The sequence below is a fragment of the Hyperolius riggenbachi genome, chromosome 1 (assembly GCF_040937935.1).
Source record: "Hyperolius riggenbachi isolate aHypRig1 chromosome 1, aHypRig1.pri, whole genome shotgun sequence".
Classification (NCBI taxonomy): Eukaryota; Metazoa; Chordata; class Amphibia; order Anura; family Hyperoliidae; genus Hyperolius; species Hyperolius riggenbachi.
In genome coordinates, this window is record NC_090646.1 from 521260160 (window position 1) to 521279584 (window position 19425).

At 42.4% G+C, this 19425-nt stretch overlaps 1 protein-coding gene across 4 annotated transcripts in view; it reads left to right on the forward strand.

Moving 5' to 3' along the window:
* Window positions 1-19425, forward strand: part of ATXN2 (ataxin 2) — a 145793-nt gene that overhangs the window by 40184 nt on the left and 86184 nt on the right. For 3 of the 4 annotated variants that reach the window (XM_068245574.1, XM_068245592.1, XM_068245582.1), the window contains exons 4-10: window positions 7384-7455; window positions 7865-8015; window positions 12647-12792; window positions 14971-15062; window positions 16362-16559; window positions 16657-16841; window positions 17262-17471. In XM_068245574.1, coding sequence (XP_068101675.1) covers window positions 7384-7455; window positions 7865-8015; window positions 12647-12792; window positions 14971-15062; window positions 16362-16559; window positions 16657-16841; window positions 17262-17471 — 1054 coding nt within the window. The remainder of the gene's footprint in view (window positions 1-7383; window positions 7456-7864; window positions 8016-12646; window positions 12793-14970; window positions 15063-16361; window positions 16560-16656; window positions 16842-17261; window positions 17472-19425) is intronic. The other variant, XM_068245600.1, reaches the window with a different exon arrangement.

The following is a 19425-nucleotide window of genomic DNA, read 5'->3' on the forward strand; positions in this document are numbered from 1 at the left end:
GACCTATTCCTTTCCTAGTCCCCAGCTTTATATAAGTGACAGCGGCAGCACTGTAATTGTAAAATGCCATGGAAGATGTTGGCACTATATAAATAATTATTGTATCCTCTGCAAGACGGGGAGAAGCACTTTAGGAGTTAGATAAGAACTGAATGAAAAGCTGCCAATCTCAGGATGGCTAAAACCTGGTACATGCTTTCAATTATGATTGGCCAATAACTGACACATTTTACCACCTCTATGTAGAATGAGAGTTTACCTACACAATTTGCTCATATTAAGCAATATCTGTTGACCCTCATACTACATGGAGGTGGTAAAGTTGGTCAGTGATTGGCCAATCCATAATTAAAAGGGTTTACCAGGGTTTAGAGTCCTGCCAAGCCTGTCCATTGGTGGGCTGCAGAAGCAGATGTTACTGGGTGTAAAATGTAGCCTAAAAGGCCATGCTCCCATATGTTCTTGTTATGAGTGAGAAAATGGACAAATGTAGGAAGTGTTTAACCAGCTGAGCGGTCTGGACGAGCTCAGCTCGTCCAACACCGCCAGCGGCTGCCGCTCAGGCCCTGCTGGGCCGATTTTGATGAAATAAAAAGCAGCACACGCAGCCGGCACTTTGCCAGCCGCGTGTGCTGCCTGATCGCCGCCGCTCTGCGGCGATTCGCCGCGAGCAGCGGCGAAAGAGGGCCCCCCTAGCCGCCTGAGCCCTGCGCAGCCGGAACAAAAAGTTCCGGCCAGCGCTAAGGGCTGGATCGGAGGCGGCTGACGTCACGACGTCGGCTGACGTCGATGACGTCACTCCGCTCGTCGCTATGGCGACGATATAAGCAAAACAAGGAAGGCCGCTCATTGCGGCCTTCCTTGTTTATTCTGGGCGCCGGAGGCGATCGGAAGATCGCCTCCGGAGCGCCCTCTAGTGGGCTTTCATGCAGCCAACTTTCAGTTGGCTGCATGAAATAGTTTTTTTTTTATTTAAAAAAAACCCTCCCGCAGCCACCCTGGCGATTTAATCAGAACGCCAGGGTGGTTAAAGAGACTCTGAAGTCTTTTTACTTTAAAAACCTCATTAACCTTATTGCCCCTTTTTAAAACGCAGCAGAACCGCGGCTGAAAACCCCCTCAATCACCCCAAACTTGCGGTGGTACATCGCGGGCTCCTTCAGCATAGAGGCAGACCAGCCCTGCCTCTATGCGCGTCAATCAGCCCGGATCGCCGCCTCTCCCCCGCCCCTCTGTATTCCTTCACTAGGCGGGTCGAGGGAGAGGCGGAGATGCGCGCTGATTGACGCGGCAGCAAAATCCACGACCAAGAAAGTCGTGGATTTAGCCTGCCGAGTAAGGGGTGAGTTTGGGGGAGGTTAAGGGGGTTTTCAGCCTCTGTTCTGTGGCGTTTTAAGAGGGACAATAATGTTAACAAGGTTTTTAAAATAAAAACCTCATTTTCGGGAGACTTCAGAGTCTCTAAGTAGAAAGTAGTGTGTTTAATTTCACATTTACAGCTACTAATGGTTTTCCTACCTCCTATGCTCTCTCCTGAGAAATATGGCATAATTTTGGAGTCTCCTTTCCTTGGCATAAGTTATTTTGGGACTTTTCTAATTCTGGCAGTTCTGGCCATTTTTTGTTCAGAGTGTTCACTCAGGGACAAGTATTAAATAGCACAGGACATCATAAGGGATAAAGTGCTTTTTGAAGTGCAATTGCTCTGTTTTCAACTTTACTGAATAGCACAACGTTGTGTTGCACATGGTAATGCGTAGCAATGCAGTGCGTTATCTACATGATTGGAGATGGTTGATTCCAAATGAAAGAAAATGGCTAGTTTGAAAAATCAGTTTAGTCCAGTCACTTAAGATCTTATCTTGGTTTGCAATTAATAGGTAAAGGCCATTCCTAGAATACCTTTGCTGGGTTTTACATAGGTAGACATGGGACAATTGCCACTTTGTGAGCGATAAGGGTACCAGTACATTCATCTTAAAGTGAATGTTTACCGGTAAAAAAAAGAAAGTCAGATACTCACCTAAGGAGAGGGAAGGCTCGGTTCTAATGAGCCTTCCCTCTCCTCTCCCGGTGCCCGGTCCCGCGCAGGATCCCCCGTGGCAGTATTCGACTAGTTCGGTCAAATACTGCCACTTCCGCATGCCGAAGGGAGCTTTCGGGAGCACTCGGGCTCCCGATGACACGGCCGCTCCATACTACGCATGCGCGAGCGCCCTCTATGACGTGCTCGTGCGTACGTAGTATGGAGCGGCCCGTCTTCGGAAGCGCAGATGCTCCCGAAGACCTCCGAAGTCCCTGCGGTGGCGGACGCGAACGGGGGAGCCAGCGCAGCACCGAGGGCACCGGAAGAGGAGAGGCACCGGAAGAGGAGAGGGAAGGCTCATTAGGACCGAGCCTTCCCTCTCCTTAGGTGAGTGTCTGACTTTTTTTCTTTTTTTTTACCGGTACCCATTGGCTTTAAGGTACGTACACACGTCTGATTTCTGAACGGCTTGTTGATCAAACTGGTTATTTGAATGTTTGGCGTGTGTACAAATGATCCTTAAAGGAATACTATCGATGTATGCATTTATTTTTAAATGCTGTATGTTGTAGCACACATTAGGACAAGTACTAGGAGCAATTTGATTCCTCACACAGCTGTTCCTCTCAGCTGCCCGTTTCCACTCTCGCGGAAACGGCCGCGAATCCGCAGAGTTTCCCCGCAGGCAAATCGCGCGGGGAAACTCTGCCATAGAGGATAACGGCGCCGCCGGCCGAATCGCTTGCAGTAGCGATTCGGCCGGAAACCCCCACAGAATTCGCGGCGGAGGCTGCGATTCCCATAGCCGTGCATGGCACGGCTGATGGGAATCGCCTGCGATCCCGCCCACCCGCTCAGTGCCGGCGTGCGTCTACGAGACGCACGCCGCACTAGTGGAAACGAGCCCTAAAATCCTCCGTCAGTTTTGGCCGTCAGTGTTTGATACAAATGTATCTATATGCTGAGGGCTCCCAGAGGGCTAAGCCCATGTCTGCACAGGGGAGTTGCTATCAACTCCTCAGTTTATAGTTTAATTATCACCTTGCTGAAAGAATCTTATTGATATGGTGGTAAGGGGTTAAAGATTCTAGCAATGTGTGTTTATTATCTTTGCTTCTCTTGACTGATAAAGATACTAATAATGCTAATTGTAAACAGTGGTCTGCCCCTCTCAGCAGCTTGTAAAGTGGATGCAGCCTGGAGTGAATCACCACAAGCAGGCAGCCAGACTGAGTGTAAACACAGACTATTGTTTATAGCTAGTTATATTCCAGCAATATTCCAGCTCATTTAGTTACCTGTTACCACCTCAGATCAGCCTATTTCTCCTCATGTCTCCTGCATGCTGTGAGTGACACAGTGAAATATATTTGTGAGCTGTGTGACAGAGTAACCAAGCAGCTCAGGGTGACCCAAACTACTATGAGCTGTGTGAGAAATGAATTTTTAAGCAGGGATAGCAAGAGAGAGACCTGGGTGAATAAATAAAGTGCCCCTAGCACTAGTGGTAATGTGTACACTAATATACAGTATTAAAAAAAAAAGTCGTTTCAATCGATAGTACTCCTTTAAGGTGCGTACACACGCACTACTAAAGAGAATGACTGGTCCGTCAGACCCTCCCGCTGTGCGGTCGTTCTCCCGACAGTAGTGCGTGTGTACAGTCTATCTGCATTCTAAGGCTGTTTATGAACGATCCGCTCAGTGGATCGTTCATAAACAGCCTGATCAGTCTGCAGACAAACTGTACAAACGCACTACTGTTGGGAGAACGACCGCCCAGCGGGAGAGTCTGACGGACCTGTCATTCTCTTTAGTAATGCGTTTACGCACCTTTAGGGTCCGTTTCCACTTGTGTGAATCTGCATGCGTTTTCTGCATGCAGATTCGCATAACCAATACAAGTGGATAGGCCTTTTTCCACTTGTCAGAAATCCTGTGCGGTTTTGTGTGCAGGAAAAATCTGCACTGCAGAGCTATCAGAACAACGTGTGCGATTCGCATACAATGTATTTAATAGGAAATTCGCATGCGTTTTGTATGCAAATTTTACTGCAAATTCGCAGGAGTTTTCGCATAAAATCAATGTAAAAGCACACAGGCATTGACATGGTTAAATTTGCATACTTACTAACATATGCGAATTTGCGGTAAAATTCGCATCTACGTGCAAATTCGTTTTAGCGTTTCCGTGACTAATTTGCACCGCACAAGTGGAAACGGGCCCTTAGACTGATAGCAGCAGTTTTGACTGATCTGCTTGGCGGATCCGTGGACTGTCGTTCAAATGAGTTAGGTCCGTAAATGTGTACAAACAACTTGTTGTTTGAAAGTCTTAAGCCTCATCTACATGGGTAGATGCGGCTGCGATCCGGCGGCTCGATTAGCTGCCGGATCACTTCTTCCGCGTCCCCGCTCGCCGCGCCGGATTAGAGTCCCCGCTCGTCCCTGCCGGCGCCGCTTATCTTCCGCTCGATTCCCTGCCATTGTCCCCTCGCGGGGAACGAGCAGGGAATCGGCGGTGGGGAGATCCGTCCTGTCGGATCTTATCAATCGAGCTGCATCAGCGGCATTGATAAGGCACATCGCCGCCGCCTCTATGCGTGTAGATGCGGCTTTAGTTTGACACTAATAGACTTTCAAACAAGTCATTTGATCTAGTCCAATTGTTCTACCAAATCTATTGACCAGTCAAACATGTGAATTAGTTGTAATTAGCGTTTTGTCATCTGTGTACAAGAAGTCTGACTTTTTGACAAGTCGTTCAAATGTCCGGTTTGAACGACAATCTGGCTTAAAATCAGACGTGTGTATGCACCTTAAGGGTGTAAAAAGGAGCACATTTTTGCAGTATCAAACGGAGTTAAGAACAATTGAAAGCAGTCATTTTGGGATCATATGCGATTGTCTTATTGAATGAAAGCACCAGAAAATTTTGTATTAAAATCTGTCTGGCCAGCTTAGTGTACCTGAAGTAAAATATTGAATAAAACATAGATACTAAGGTCAGTAGAGGAGGCCTCTGGATAGTACAGAGGCTTCTCCCATCCTCCTCGACCCCACCGATCCAGTGCTGGATTCTCCATACATATTGGACAAGGGTCTGTTGATGGTTCACTTGGCCGCACTCCCATATGGGCATGGCTGCACTGCGTATCCACAAGTATGGCCTGTGCAGTAGCTCGGAGCAGCTCATGCATGGCTTCTTCCCATGCAGGCATGCAAGCCGTGGCAATGCAGGTGGGGTTGCTAGAGCTTTGAAACAATGGCCACTGCTGTCTTGCCGATGAAAGGGGGCACAGTCCTCTAATGACTTGCGTGTAAGTTATTCCTGCTTGCACCTGCCAATCTTTGCAGTTCTGACACAGAGCTTTACATTATCTCTTTTGCCTTTAGTAATGTACAATCTGCATCGGCTTTAATTAAGCTTGTCTGCTTAAGGGCTGTTTTACACGCATTTTTTTTCCCCGATGGCTAACCTTTGGAAAATCGCTTGGTTAATTATTGATTTATAAAGTGCCAACATATTCTGTGACACTGTACAAAATAGGAAAACAAACAAGGGGTACATAATGATACAATGATATAGATCAAATATGGACACTGGTAAAAAAATACAGAACTGGTGATTACGATAGATGTAACATGATTAATAAAATGTATACCGGTAGCAGTGCATGGGAGAGGGGGGATGTTGGTTAATGTAATTATAATCACTTTAAAATTGCTTGCAAACAATCTCTCTAAAATTTAAATCTAGCGCTTTTGGTGTGAAACCGCCCTAAGATTGATTTTCTAGCAAATGGAGCTGGATAGTTTTGAGTAAAGATTTTTGTTTTTTAGATAAACCAAATAAATGAAACTTGACGGGAAGGGATCATTCTTGCATATTTTTTTTTTTAAACTGTTAAGGGGCCCATACACTCAGCCGATTTTCTGGCCGACCGATCGACCCCGATCGATTGATCGTTTGCAAATCGGTTGGCCAATCGACCGATCGATGGCCGATTTCGATGGATTTCCATCGACCAGGCAGGATGGAAAATTTAGGTCGATCTGATGAGATTGCTTATCAGTTTGCATTGGCCTTAATGGAAATCTGATGGCAAAAAAATGCCATCAGATCGAATTTCAATAGATTTCAAACTGAAATCTATTGGAATTCTATCCTGGTAAAAAATGTTCTAAAAACGCATCAGATCATCAGATGCATTTCTTATCTATCAGCTGCCAATCTGACGAGTGTATGGGCACCTTTATTTGGCTGATTCTCAGCCTCCAATATCTTTTAAATCATGGACTCAGAAAGAATACACAGATCAGGTTGTCTGATATACTGTGCCAAACTTTATGGTTGTTGCAAGTATTTGATTCAGAAACAAGACAGGGATTCTCAGGTATTTTACAAAAGCACTTACTAAATGGCAGTCATTCAGTCCAGCTGCCAAAATAGTGTGAAAGCTGGTTGACAACATTGTATGTGTCCTTTCCAGAAATTGTTATTGTAAAGGTAATACTAAGAATATCCCATGAGGACGACTAGTTCAAAATGTGGCAGATACTTACTATTTACTGTAAGTGACGGCAACATAGGATGAAGGTAATTTTAGTGCATTTACTCTTGGGAAATTGTACCTTTTTATATATGTATTTTACAATTTTCCCAATAAAGGTCCTTTAAGTTTGCCTAGTCTTTGTAACCTCAGTTTTATCATGTATATTTCTGCTTCTTAGACAGGTTGCCTATAAATGGGCTTTTAGGGTTCTTTTTGACGACAAATAGCAAGTTTGCAAGGGAGAATGCCATTTTCCCCGGATTGTAGCGTGATTGTAGATCAGGGGAGTCCCATTCATTTGCACCAAAAATGCAGCAGTCAGTGCATTCTACACATCAACACACATTGCAAGTAGTGGAAAGGGAGAGCAGCCATTCACATGAAAAAGCCAAGTATCCTTGGGATCGGCAGATCTCATGCACTCTGAAAATTTAAATCAAAGGTTATGCAGTGAAAAAAGAAATAACCCAACTTGTCCAGAGCAGATGCTACCTATGTTGGCTTCCTTTAAACTCACTCATGAACATACTGTATCTTTCGGAATTTAAGATGCACCTTTTCGTCTCCAAAACTTGGAGAGGGAGTCTGTACTTCATATTCCAAATGTACGGTTGCAAAGTGCGCAGGGAAGCACTTGCCAATCTAGCTGGCTCGCTCCTCTCCTTCATTCTGGTCCCCTGAGGGTGCCATCCTTCACACTGCATGGTCCCAGCCTCTGTGCTCCTCTACCCCTCAGTCTCCATTTGCAGCCACCACACATCCTGCCGCTGTACAAACACTTTTTTTTGTTCTTCATTTTAGGGATCAAAGTGTGAGGTAAATGTGAAAAATGGAAGTGTGTATGAAGGAGTTTTTAAGACCTATAGTCCCAAGGTGAGTGACTCTGCCTACTTTAAATGTTGTTGAACATTTTGATTCCACCCCCGTTGATTTTAATTTAGTTTTTATTTTAAGATAATTTTTATTGCATTATCAGGCTACTCCACAACAGTTACCGAATTATAACAGTAACAAGACATAAAAAAGACGGCACAGGTTCATAGTACACAATTCAGATGATTACAGCAGCGTAACAATCAGAATACATTTAGCAGTATAAAGTTGTTTTGTTTTATAGTAAAGTGTGTGTTGAAACCATCATTACTATTTTTGTATTTGTTGGCAGGACTGGCATTGTATTTTAAAGGAAATGGCCCAATGTTTGGAAGAGCAAAACCAGAGAGTGGTTTGCTGGATGTGAATTTCAGTATTTGTTCACAAGAAAATTATTTTTGTTTTTCAGTGTGATTTAGTCCTTGATGCAGCTCACAAGAAAAATAAAGACACTATCGGGGGGCCAAAACGTGAAGACATTGTGGATAGTATACTATTCAAAGCTTCTGATTTTGTTATGGTGAAGTTTAAAGACATGGATGTGAATTATGCTAGACGAGGTAAGGTGTAGTGTTTCAAAAAAGTGTGTGTAAAATATATATTTTCTGCCAAGAACCCAGCATGAGTACAGTGGCCCCTGTGTTTACTACAGGGAGATCAGGATTGGCAGATCTCAGTCGAATTCATCGTTCTTCACCTTACTCCTCCTACTTAAATCCACTATCTTGTATGCCACCTGTAGTTTACTCCTTATGGGTGTACAGCACTTAGCTATGAGTTGCTCTAACAGCTGCAAAATTTGGAGAGCAGAAGTACACTTGGCGTCACTTTAAAGCAAATCTGAAATGAAAATTAATTAACCTCCCGTGTAGTTTATAGTTTACACATCAATCTTTCTCCTCTCCTGCGTCCTGTTTATCCACGGCGATCAATGGAATTCTCCATCCTCTATTTTGAAAATGCACATTACCCCACAACCGCCTCCTGGTCCGTACACTGTTGAACTGTAATATTGCCCACTTAAAGAGAACCTGAACTGAAAATTAAAATCAAAATAAACATAAATACGTCATACTTACCTCCTGTGCAGTCTACTCTTCAATCTTTCTCCTCTCCTGCGTCCTGTTTTTCCACTGTGATAAATGGAATTCTCTGTCCTCCATTTTGAAAATGGCCATTATCCTATAACCGCTTCCTGGTCAGCACACTGTTAAACTGTAATAATGCCCACTAGAGCCATAGGAAAATTGTGAACTTCTGAGAGGAACCAATGGTGAGGTAAGTATGTAATCATTTGCAGCTACATCATGTGTTTATTTTAAATAATTTCTCAGTTCAGGTTCCCTTTAAGCTGTAAAGAAATGTGGACATTACCTTGCTCATTAGTTGGCCTTTCAGTTATAACTGACGAACTGCTATATTTCAGTTTTGACAAAATCTTGTCCGAACTGAAAGGAATCCTTAACAAGAAAATGTTGAGCTTCTGAGAGGAACGGACGCGGAGGTAAGTACATAATAATAATTTTCAGGTACATTTCAGGTTTATTTTTAAATTTTACTCCTTTTAGGTTCACTTTAAGCAAAATAGAGTGAGAAGCAGTTGCATTAATGTTGAAGAAAGTGGCACAGAGATTCAGCATATAAGGGGAGAGGGGCATCCACAAGTTATGGGAAATGAGTAAAGAGACACAGAGGACGACCAGCTCTAACCAGTGCATACTTGGAGATTTTTATATAAAGGGAACCTGAGATGGGACCAAAAAAAATTGTATACATGCCTGGGGCTTCCTCCAGCCACCTTCAAGGCAGTTTGATTCCTCTCTGTCTCCTTGAGCCGCTCCGATACCCCCGCTGGTCGGATAGATATATATTATATTATATGATACTATAGAGGTACTTTTTGTTTTAAAATCAGTAGCCGGTGCCTGTTTATCTGTGCATGAGTAATGTCTGTGAAGTCATTCTGAAAATGACCATCGAGATTCTTTTGTAAGGTGTAAATATCGAACGGGCCTCTCCAGTCCTTCCACTCTAGCCACATTAAGATATTTCTCAAGATTTCAGTAGTAATCATGCCTAATATTCTTATTGCTTTAAAGGGAACCTGTACTGAGTAAAATTATTTAAAATAAACACATGAGGTAACTTCAAATGAACATTACATAGTTACCTTGCTATTAGTTCCTCTCAGAAGTGCACCATTTTCTTCTGACAGTGATCGCTTTGAGTTCTGACAACATTTTGTCAGAATTGAAATATCAGTTGCTGTCAGTTATAGCTGAGAGGACAACTGCTGTGCGAAGTAATGTCTTGTTTCCCTATGGCTCAAGAGGGCGATATGACACTTTAACAGTGTGCTGACCAGAAAGCTGTTATGGAGTAATGACCATTTTCAAAATGTAGGACAGAGAATTCCCTTGATCACAGTTGTCAAACAGGACGCGGGAAAGGAGAAAGAGATTGAGGAGTAGACTACACGGGAGGTAAGTATGACCTGTGTATGGTTATTTTGACTTTTTTAATTTTCAGTTCAGGTTTTCTTTAAAGAGAAACTCAAACGAAGTATTGAACTTTATCCCTATCAGTAGCTGATACCCTTTTACATGAGAAATCTATTCCTTTTCACAAACCGATCATCAGGGGATTCTGTATGGCTGATATTGTGGTGAAACCCCTCCCACAAGAAACAAGAAAAGTACGTACTTTGGCAGTTTCCTGTCTGTGAATCTTGCTGCATTGAGGGAAATAGCTGTTTACAGCTGTTTGCAACTGCCAAAAAAAATGCAGCAGCATCGCCTGCCAACAGCAAAAATGTCACCATGTAATGTCAGAATGTAAATCAGGGATTTAAAATATTTTACAATGGGCAAACACTGACTAAATCATTTATACATAATTATTGTAAAAATGAAGCACTTTTTTATTACATTATTTTCACTGGAGTTCCTCTGTAGATTGCCTAATGCAGTATAAAAGTCATGCACGTTGCAGATGATTGCAGCCTCTTGGCTGCTGTTGGCTGAAATGTTTGCATCAAATGATGATTTTTATTTATGGTCGATATTTTCATCATGCGATTTGTCCGAAATGCCATACTTTCAGTAGGTTTTCATTAGATTGTTTACCGTATTTTTCGGACTATAAGACGCTCTGGACTATAAGACGCACCCAGGTTTAGGGGGTAAAAACCAGGGGGAAAAAAAATTATACTAAACCTGGGTGCATCCTTGGTCCAGGAGTGTTTTATGGACCTTTCCTCCCCCCCCCAAGATGTCTGTCTGTTACACTGCCAAGCTACACTAACCCCTGCTGCCCCCACAAACTAAACTACACTTAACTCCTGCTGCCCCCCATCCGCCCCCCACCCAAGCTAAACTGCATTACACAACCCCCCCCCCCTTTCTTTCCCCTGCTACACTAACTAAACAGTACATTTATGGTACATTAAAGGAGATCTTACCAGCCTGGGTGGCAGTAGCTGGGTCCAGTCTGGGTGTCCATGCCATGTAAATGATGGCAGCAGCAGCACCACCAGTGTGATCCATGTAAATCATAGCAGCAGCCGCTTTAACTATGCACACTGCTTGACCTTTGATCTTAATCCCCACAGCAGCGCGATCCACAATGTTTCCATGTGGCATAGGAGAAGCCACCGTTATCAGCATAGCCAGTGCTTTGATCTCACCCAGAAGCTGTCACCCGCTGTTATCTCTATGCCGGTCTTTTGATCATGCCTAGAATACGCCACCCGCCGTTATCTCTAATGCCAGTCCTTTGATCTTACCTAGAATACGCCGCCCGCCGTTATCTCCATTCTCTAATGCCAGTCCTTTGATCTTGCCCAGCGCCAGACCCCAGTAGCACGATCCCGGCTGACAGGCAATTCAGCCGCTATAGCGGCAGAGTCCTTCCTTCCGTACTAACTTGTTTACTGGCGCCCTCTAATGACCTGCGTCGCACGTGCGCCGGGTCATGGGGTGACGTATGTAAACAAAGTAGTACGGAAGCATGAGGACTCTACCGCTATTAGCGGCTGAATTGCCTGTCAGCCGGGATCGTGCTACTGGGGTCTGGCGCTGGGCAAGATCAAAGGACTGGCATTAGAGATAACGGCGGGCGGCGTATTCTAGGTAAGATCAAAAGACCGGCATAGAGATAACAGCGGGTGACGGCTTCTGGGTGAGATCAAAGCACCGGCTATGCTGATAACGGTGGCTTCTCCTATGCCACATGGAAACATTGTGGATCACGCTGCTGTGGGGATTAAGATCAAAGGACAAGCAGTGTGCATAGTTACAGCGGCTGCTGCTATGCCGCTCTGGATATCGCAGCTGCCCCTCACTTACGACCTATTTTACTATACAGGAAAACAAGCACCAGGGTAGGTTATATTCAGACATTCGGACTATAAGACGCAGGTAGTTTTTCTCCCCACTTTTGGGGGAGAAAAAGTGCGTCTTATAGTCCGAAAAATACGGTAAATAGTATCTAATGTCAAGGATGAAGAGGTACACACAATTTACAATGTAGATGTCAAGGCTGTGGAGGGAGACTCCAACTCCTCAGTTTCTGAAACCACGACTCCAACTCAGACTCCGGGTGCCCAAAATTGCCCCGACTCCAACTCCACAGCCCTGGTAGATGTCTGACTCTTTTACATATAAAGCCAATTTCAAGGTAAAGAAAGTGTGGACCTGAACTGAGACCGTCCTCTCTGCTCTAAAATATACACAACAGCATAATAACCTTTAAACAAAAAACATTTTTGTTACAGCTGATACAAATCCTAAAATAAATCTGCATGGTTTCTACTTCGATTCATGGAAGCAGATCTAATATCATCCTGTGCTTTCAAATGAGCTCATCTGTCAACTCTGCCATGGCAGTCATGTGACACAGGAGAGCTCAAATTACAACTTAGATTAGACAGGCTAAACGCTCTACATACAGGGTTTGGTTGTTTTCCTTCTGTCCTGTGCAAGAGTTCAGGTCCACTTTAAATCACAAATGGACAGGAAAGAAAATGAAAATGGCACTTTTTTTAAAAAAAAAAATTTTTTTACTTCGGTTTACATTCAAGTCTCCTTGTGTAGTCATTCCGTAGTCTTTGTATTACACGAAATATTTAATAAAAACAATTAGACTCTCATTAGACTAATTTGTAGTCTGACATGCTGGTTCTGCATTTCAGATGGATTTACCGATTCTGGTATAGCATCCAAAGTAAATGGTGAACATAAAGAGAAGGATTTGGAGCCATGGGATGGTGGTGACAACCTCCTTAGTAGCAATGTACCTACTAACCCTGATGAGCTGGAATCTTTAGATACAGATGTGGTAAGTAAAAATGTTTAATGCATCTAAAACTGTGCTTAGAGTATTAGCTATATCAAATATTAATCTACAGCCCACCTTTATTTTAATGACCACTGGAACTTGCTGACACCTGCCCACATCTTAAGGTGCCAGGGACTTATGCTGCATACACACTTGAGATAAAAGTCTTTGGAAAAGGCAAGATCACAGACCAATTTTACCCCCTTCCATGTAGTATGAGAGCCATACCTACACAGTCTATTCTATGGAGCTGAACTCCCCATCAGACCGAAATCTTTGCAAGATATGATGCACACACAGATGCTGTACAGACACAAAAGATCTGTTCCTGCAAAAGATCCATTCCTGCAAAATGCATTCATAGTGTATGAGATCTGCAGATCATCATACACACCTTGTTTAACAGGCAATCATCTGCAGATCAGATCCACCAGGATGGATTTTCAGATCTGCAGATGATTGCGAGATATGCAGATGAAGTCTGTTAAACAAGGTGTGTCTGAGGATCTGCAGATCTCAGACTATGAATGCATTTTGCAGGAATGGATCTTTTGCGGGAAGAGATCTTTTGCAGATAATAATCTGTTGCATGTGTACAGCATCTTTGTGTGCAGCATCTTGCAAAGATTTCTGTCTGATGGGGAGTGCAGCTCCATAGAATAGACTGTGTAGGTATGGCTCTCGTACTACATGAAGGGTGGTAAGATTGGTCTGTGATCTTGCCTGTTCCAAAGACTTTTATCTCAAGTGTGTATGCAGCATTAGTTGCTTATAGTAGCTGATGTTTTCTTTCTTACTCTGACACTTTCTCTGTTTAGTTTATTACTGCATTGCAGATGTTTTTCCTTTTTTTTAAATAAAGACCGCTCAGAAGTGCAACGCATTTAGGGGCCAGTGGGGCAAAGCAAGATAAGCCAATGCCATAGTGGCTACTTTAAGATATTATGGAACATATGCAATTCCATTTTTCTCCTGACTTTTCTCCTAGGTGATATTTTTATACCACCTCAATAAAATGCATTTCAAGCCACCAGGAAGTAATAAAATACTCAGAATTTTGACAGTACTTTTCCATCTACTTTTGGATTTTGTTTAATTGCAGAGTGCTAAAAAGTTATTTTAAACAGATTATAATTTATCTCCTAGGATAAAACTTATGCTGCATACACACTTGAGATAAAAGTCTTTGGAAAAGGCAATATCACAGACCAATTTTACCCCCTTCCATGTAGTATGAGAGCCATACCTACACAGTCTATTCTATGGAGCTGCACTCCCCATCAGATAAAATCTTTGCAAGATGCTGCACACACAGATGCCCGTACACATTCAAAAGATCATTATCTGCAAAAGATCTCTTCCTGCAAAAGATCCATTCCTGCAAAATGCATTCATAGTCTATGAGATCTGCAGATCCTCATACACACCTTGTTTAACAGACTTCATCTGCATATCTGGCAATTATCTGCAGATCTGAAAATCCATCCTGGTGGATTTGATCTGCAGATGATCTTCAGATCATTGCCTGTTAAACAAGGTGTGTATGAGGATCTGCAGATCTCATAGACTATGAATGCATTTTGCAGGAATGGATCTATTGCAGGAAGAGATCTTTTGCAGATAATAATCTTTTGAATGTGTACGGGCATCTCTGTGTGCAGCATCTTGCAAAGATTTTATCTGATGGGGAGTTCACCTCCATAGAATAGACTGTGTAGAGTATGGCTCTCATACTACATGGAAGGGGGTAAAATTGGTCTGTGATCTTGCCTTTTCCAAAGACTTTTATCTCAAGTGTGTATGCAGCATTAGGCCCATATGCCACTCACCTTTTCTCCTATGTCCCCTATTTCTACAGGTGTGGGTGAGTTGAAAAAGGGGAGGGGCAGAGAAGTGGCAGGTCTGTACCATAATTATGGCAATAAGAAAAGGGTGATTACCATACAGGGGCACTCTGCTTGTTGGAGCACAATAATAATGGTGGAAAGGAGATATTACGTTGGGGGCAGTAATGGAGTAACAATAAGAAAGGCAGTGAGGTGAGGCAAGTGCATTTTCTGCCCTCAATTCATATTACACTGTATGTTTAGTGTAATAAGGTGTTTGTAACAACTATGCATTATCGATCTATCTATTGTAATGTTTTTTTTCTTTTAATGAACATATTCTTGTTTTCAGTCTAATGGTTGGGATCCTACTGAAATGTTCCGTTACAATGAAGAAAATTATGGTGTAGTATCCACCTATGACAGCAGCCTTGCCTCATATACGTAAGTAATGTACCTAAGCATTTATGTTGCTTACAATATTCCATCCTGTCCTCTGAGAAGCACATTTCATAATTAACACTTGACATGGGGACAAAACGCAGCAAACTGTACCTATTTTTTATTTAAAATGGACCTGAACTCAGAACATCCTCTCTGCTCTAAAAGCATAATAACCTTTAAAGTAAATCCTTTCTTTGTTACAGCTGATACAAATCCAGCAACAAATCTGCAGTTACTTCCTGCTTCCATGGAAGCAGCAGTGTTAACATCCTGTGCTTTCAAATGAGCTTATCTGCAATGGCAGTCAGCTGACATATGAGAGAGGTCAAATTAATTTGTGATTATACACAGATGAGGGGGAATTACGGGCTAACTCTTTTTTTTTTTTTTTTTTTTTTTTTTTTAGGGAATCTGAAGTGAAAATAAACTTGATATAATTTGCATGTGTAGTACATTTAAGAAATGAAACATTAGCAGCAGAGATGTGAGTCTCATATTGTTTCTAGTACAGGAAGAATTAAACTCCAGTTATCTATGCAAAAGAACTTCACCGAACTCTCTGCAGAGAGCTCTGTCTACTGAAGCTTATTATCTCAACTGTCTGTCACTGTATTTCTTCTTTCTGTAGAGGAAAGTTCAAGCGGCCATTAGCCTGCTCTGAAATCCTTTAGAATGCTGAGTGTTGTGTAAACTGAAAATAGAGAATGATGCAATGTTATAAAAAAAGATATAACTGAAAATAAAAATGAGACTATTCTCTTTGCTACTGATGTTCTATTAATTATCCGTACTACACAACCAATTCATTATATCCTTTTTTTTTTCGCTTCAGTGTCGCTTTAATATAAACGGTGCATTTCTCGGTTTTCCTTCTGTCCTTTGCAAGAGTTCAGGTCCACTTTAATCAGAATCAATCATTTATTTCGCCAAGTACAACATGGGCTGTAACTGGAATTATTTTTGGCAAATACAGGGTCGGTGATGGTACAGTAAAAGCAAAAAAGTCATAGGAATATACAAGATAGTTGCAGAGATATACAAGCAGTCATCATATTACTAGAGGTGAGCAGAACTGCTCACCGCGAAGCTATGGGCCGCTTGACCCTTGTAACACTTCTGGGCCACAACGACCCGCAGCAGTACGCATGCCCTGGGCCGGACAGGCCACTAGCACGCATAACTTTTTAAAAGGTTATGTTGGATGCCATTAAAAGCATTGCAGTTAAGCTTTTCTCGGTTTTTTGATAATAGATCTTCATTTATGACCAACGAGCAACTTTCTTCTAATCTCTTCACCAGTGTTCCTTTAGAAAGGGACGATTCTGCAGAGTTTCAGAAGAGAGAAGCACGAGCAGCTCAAATAGCTGAGGAGATTGAGTCAAGCTCTCAGTATAAAGCCCGTGTCGCCTTGGAAAACGATGACCGGTCAGAAGAGGAAAAATACACTGCTGTACAACGCAACATGGGTGATAGAGATGGACATTCTGTCACTCCTAGGTATGGATATTGCTCACTGCTGGCGCCGGTTGGGATCTCTGAGAACGTTGCTTAATATATTAATTGTGTTTTTGTTTCTTGCATGTTCTTCCTAAAGGGAAAATAAATATGTTCCTCCAGGACAGAGGAGTAAAGATGGCATGTCATGGAGTAGCCATAGTGTAAGGCAAAATTCCCCAAGGATGGGCCAGTCTGGGTCTGGACCCATGCCTTCCAGAACTGGATCGCATTCTTCTGAATTCAGTCCCAATTCTGGAACTGACCAAAGAATTGTTAATGGAGGCAAGTGTTTTTTGTTTTTTTAATTGATCCAGTACCACTTTCCTTGTATATTTTGCATACTCCTTGTTTGGTAAGGCTTATGTCTACAGAACCCAGGTATTTTTTTTTTTTTTTTTTAAGGTAAAGTTAAATTGAAGTATTGCTTACTTTTACATTTAATTTTTAAACTTTTGATTTTGTATTATAATTGGAAAGTAAAGAAATGCAAGGTGGATTTTTTATGATGGTTTGGACTCTAGAATGTATAGTTCTCATAATGCAAGTCTTTCTGAAATTGCAGATAGTGCCAGATACCATTTCCCTTCTGTTATTTTACTTTTTTTCTGTTGACCTGTGTTATTTTCTATTTTTTCCACTTTTCCTTTTCATTCCCATATTTTTGTTTTTTTATACTTTCCTTCATCTCATTTGTTCTGTCAGGTGTTCCCTGGCCATCGCCTTGTCCATCTCCTTCCTCCCGCCCACCTTCTCGCTACCAGTCAGGTCCCAACTCTCTTCCACCTCGGGCAGCCACCCCTACAAGGCCGCCCTCCAGGCCCCCTTCGCGGCCATCAAGGCCCCCGTCTCACCCCTCTGCTCATGGTTCTCCAGCTCCTGTCTCTACTATGCCTAAACGCATGTCTTCAGAAGGTACAACACCTCTGTTTTTTGTTTGTTTGTAAAACCCCTTCACATCTGCAACTATGCTTATGGCATTCCTGAGACCTTTATCACATCTACAGCTTCGCTGTGTTGCAGCTCTGGTCAGGCTTCCTAAATGTAATCTATGTAATTGGATTAAGGCTGCTTAAATGGACTGCAGTAACAAATCTTCTGCGTGAGTGCATAGTGTATTCTGGAACGCATGTCAGCTTGTGGTGTTGCTTACCTTTGTGGCTCAGATAATGTCATCAAGTACTTAGGGTAGTTGACTTGCTGGCTTTTAGAAACCCTTCTGTTTTTACAGAGTTTTTAACAGAGTGTGATTTGTTTCCTGTATGTAACACAATTTCCCTTTCTGTGGTCATAATAAATATGTGCTAATTTGTTGCGGTGCATGTAATACTAGTCATTTATTAAATGCTTGGAGGCGTTTTTCCTCTGCTTTTGGTTCAAATAGACTTCACTGAACACTTTGCTTCTTATTGCAGCTCATACGCCACTCTGATAACTGTTGAATTTGTATTGTGTATACTGCCAAATTAACTGTTTTTTTGCTTCATTTTACACAAACCTTTTTTTGCAGTGCGCATTGTAAGTTTGGTATAAATGGTCATATGTCATAATCACTGTCTTGTTAAAAAAAAATCTGTCATGGGAGAAAAAGTTCAAATTTACTTTCTTAGGGCTTCTTCCCGCCCTGCGACCCCCCCCCCCCAATCATTACAGGTCCTTTGGTTTCCTCACGTTGTGCTCTGCTGATCATCCATGGGCACCCCCTCCATCCACAATCAACCCCGGGAAGATCTCTTGTTGCAGGCCTTGCTCTTGAGAGAGCAGGCCTTGCTCAAGGAGTGTGCGGCTGGGACCCGCCCATGATGTGCAGTAGCTCCCGACTAGTTAGTCAGCATACTTCTTGGAGGGGCTCAGGTGAACAGAGCTCAACAGGAGGAAACCACGGACCTGTAGAGCTTCAGGGGGCTGGAAGAAACCCCCAGGGAAGTAAATAAGAACTTTTTGTCCCATGACGCTGTACACTTTCCACAATGGGTGCATTTTTATTTTAATATAAATGTTCTACAATTTATTTTTTTTTGTTTTTTTTTGCAGGTGAGAACTGTAGTGTCACAATGTTTAGGGCAATACTTAAAACGGGTTTGCAAGCTGAAACTGCACATACTTATCTCTTTTTTTTGTAATTGTATATTCGGTCCCTGGTAGTATGTGGGGAAATCCATGACACAAGAATTTAAAACTCAGTTGACTTATCCTGTATATTAACAATTCTCAGGCCTGTTGGTGGAAACCTAGAGTCTTATACAGTTGTATATTCTTAGTTGCCTGTCTGCATTTGTCCCTCAGCATGGTTTATAAGCATGTCCACAGAATCAGTGTTTATGAAATCCATGACACCCAAGATTATTGCTTGGCAGCATCTAAAAGTATGTGCCAAAAGGTTCTTTGGAGATCAGTCTGCAAGTGTATTGCCCATATTAGACTGGCAGATTGCATTTTTAAAACTGAACTACTACTTCTGTTTAATGGAAGTTGCCATTGTGGCTTAACTTCTGAAAAATACTGGTATTCTGGCTATAATGCTAATCTTTTAGGGCTCAGACTAGCAGCGTTTTGAAAACGCTCTCCCATTCACTTAATAATAATAATATAATACAATAACATTTGTAAAGTGCTTTTCTTCCATAGGACTCAAAGCGCATAGTTGTGTCTCAGATTAATACAGGGTTGCAGGCTGGGTTGTGTTACAGAGGAGATAGTCAGATGTTCATGAATGCCAGACTGAAGAGGTAGGTTTTCAGTTTAGACTTAAATGCTTCCAGGGACGGAGCTGTCCTGATTGGGTGTGACAGGGAGTTCCAAAGTGTATGGGCAGCATGACAAAAGGCTCTGACTCCAAAGGTTTTGAGGTGGACGCTGGGGGTGACCA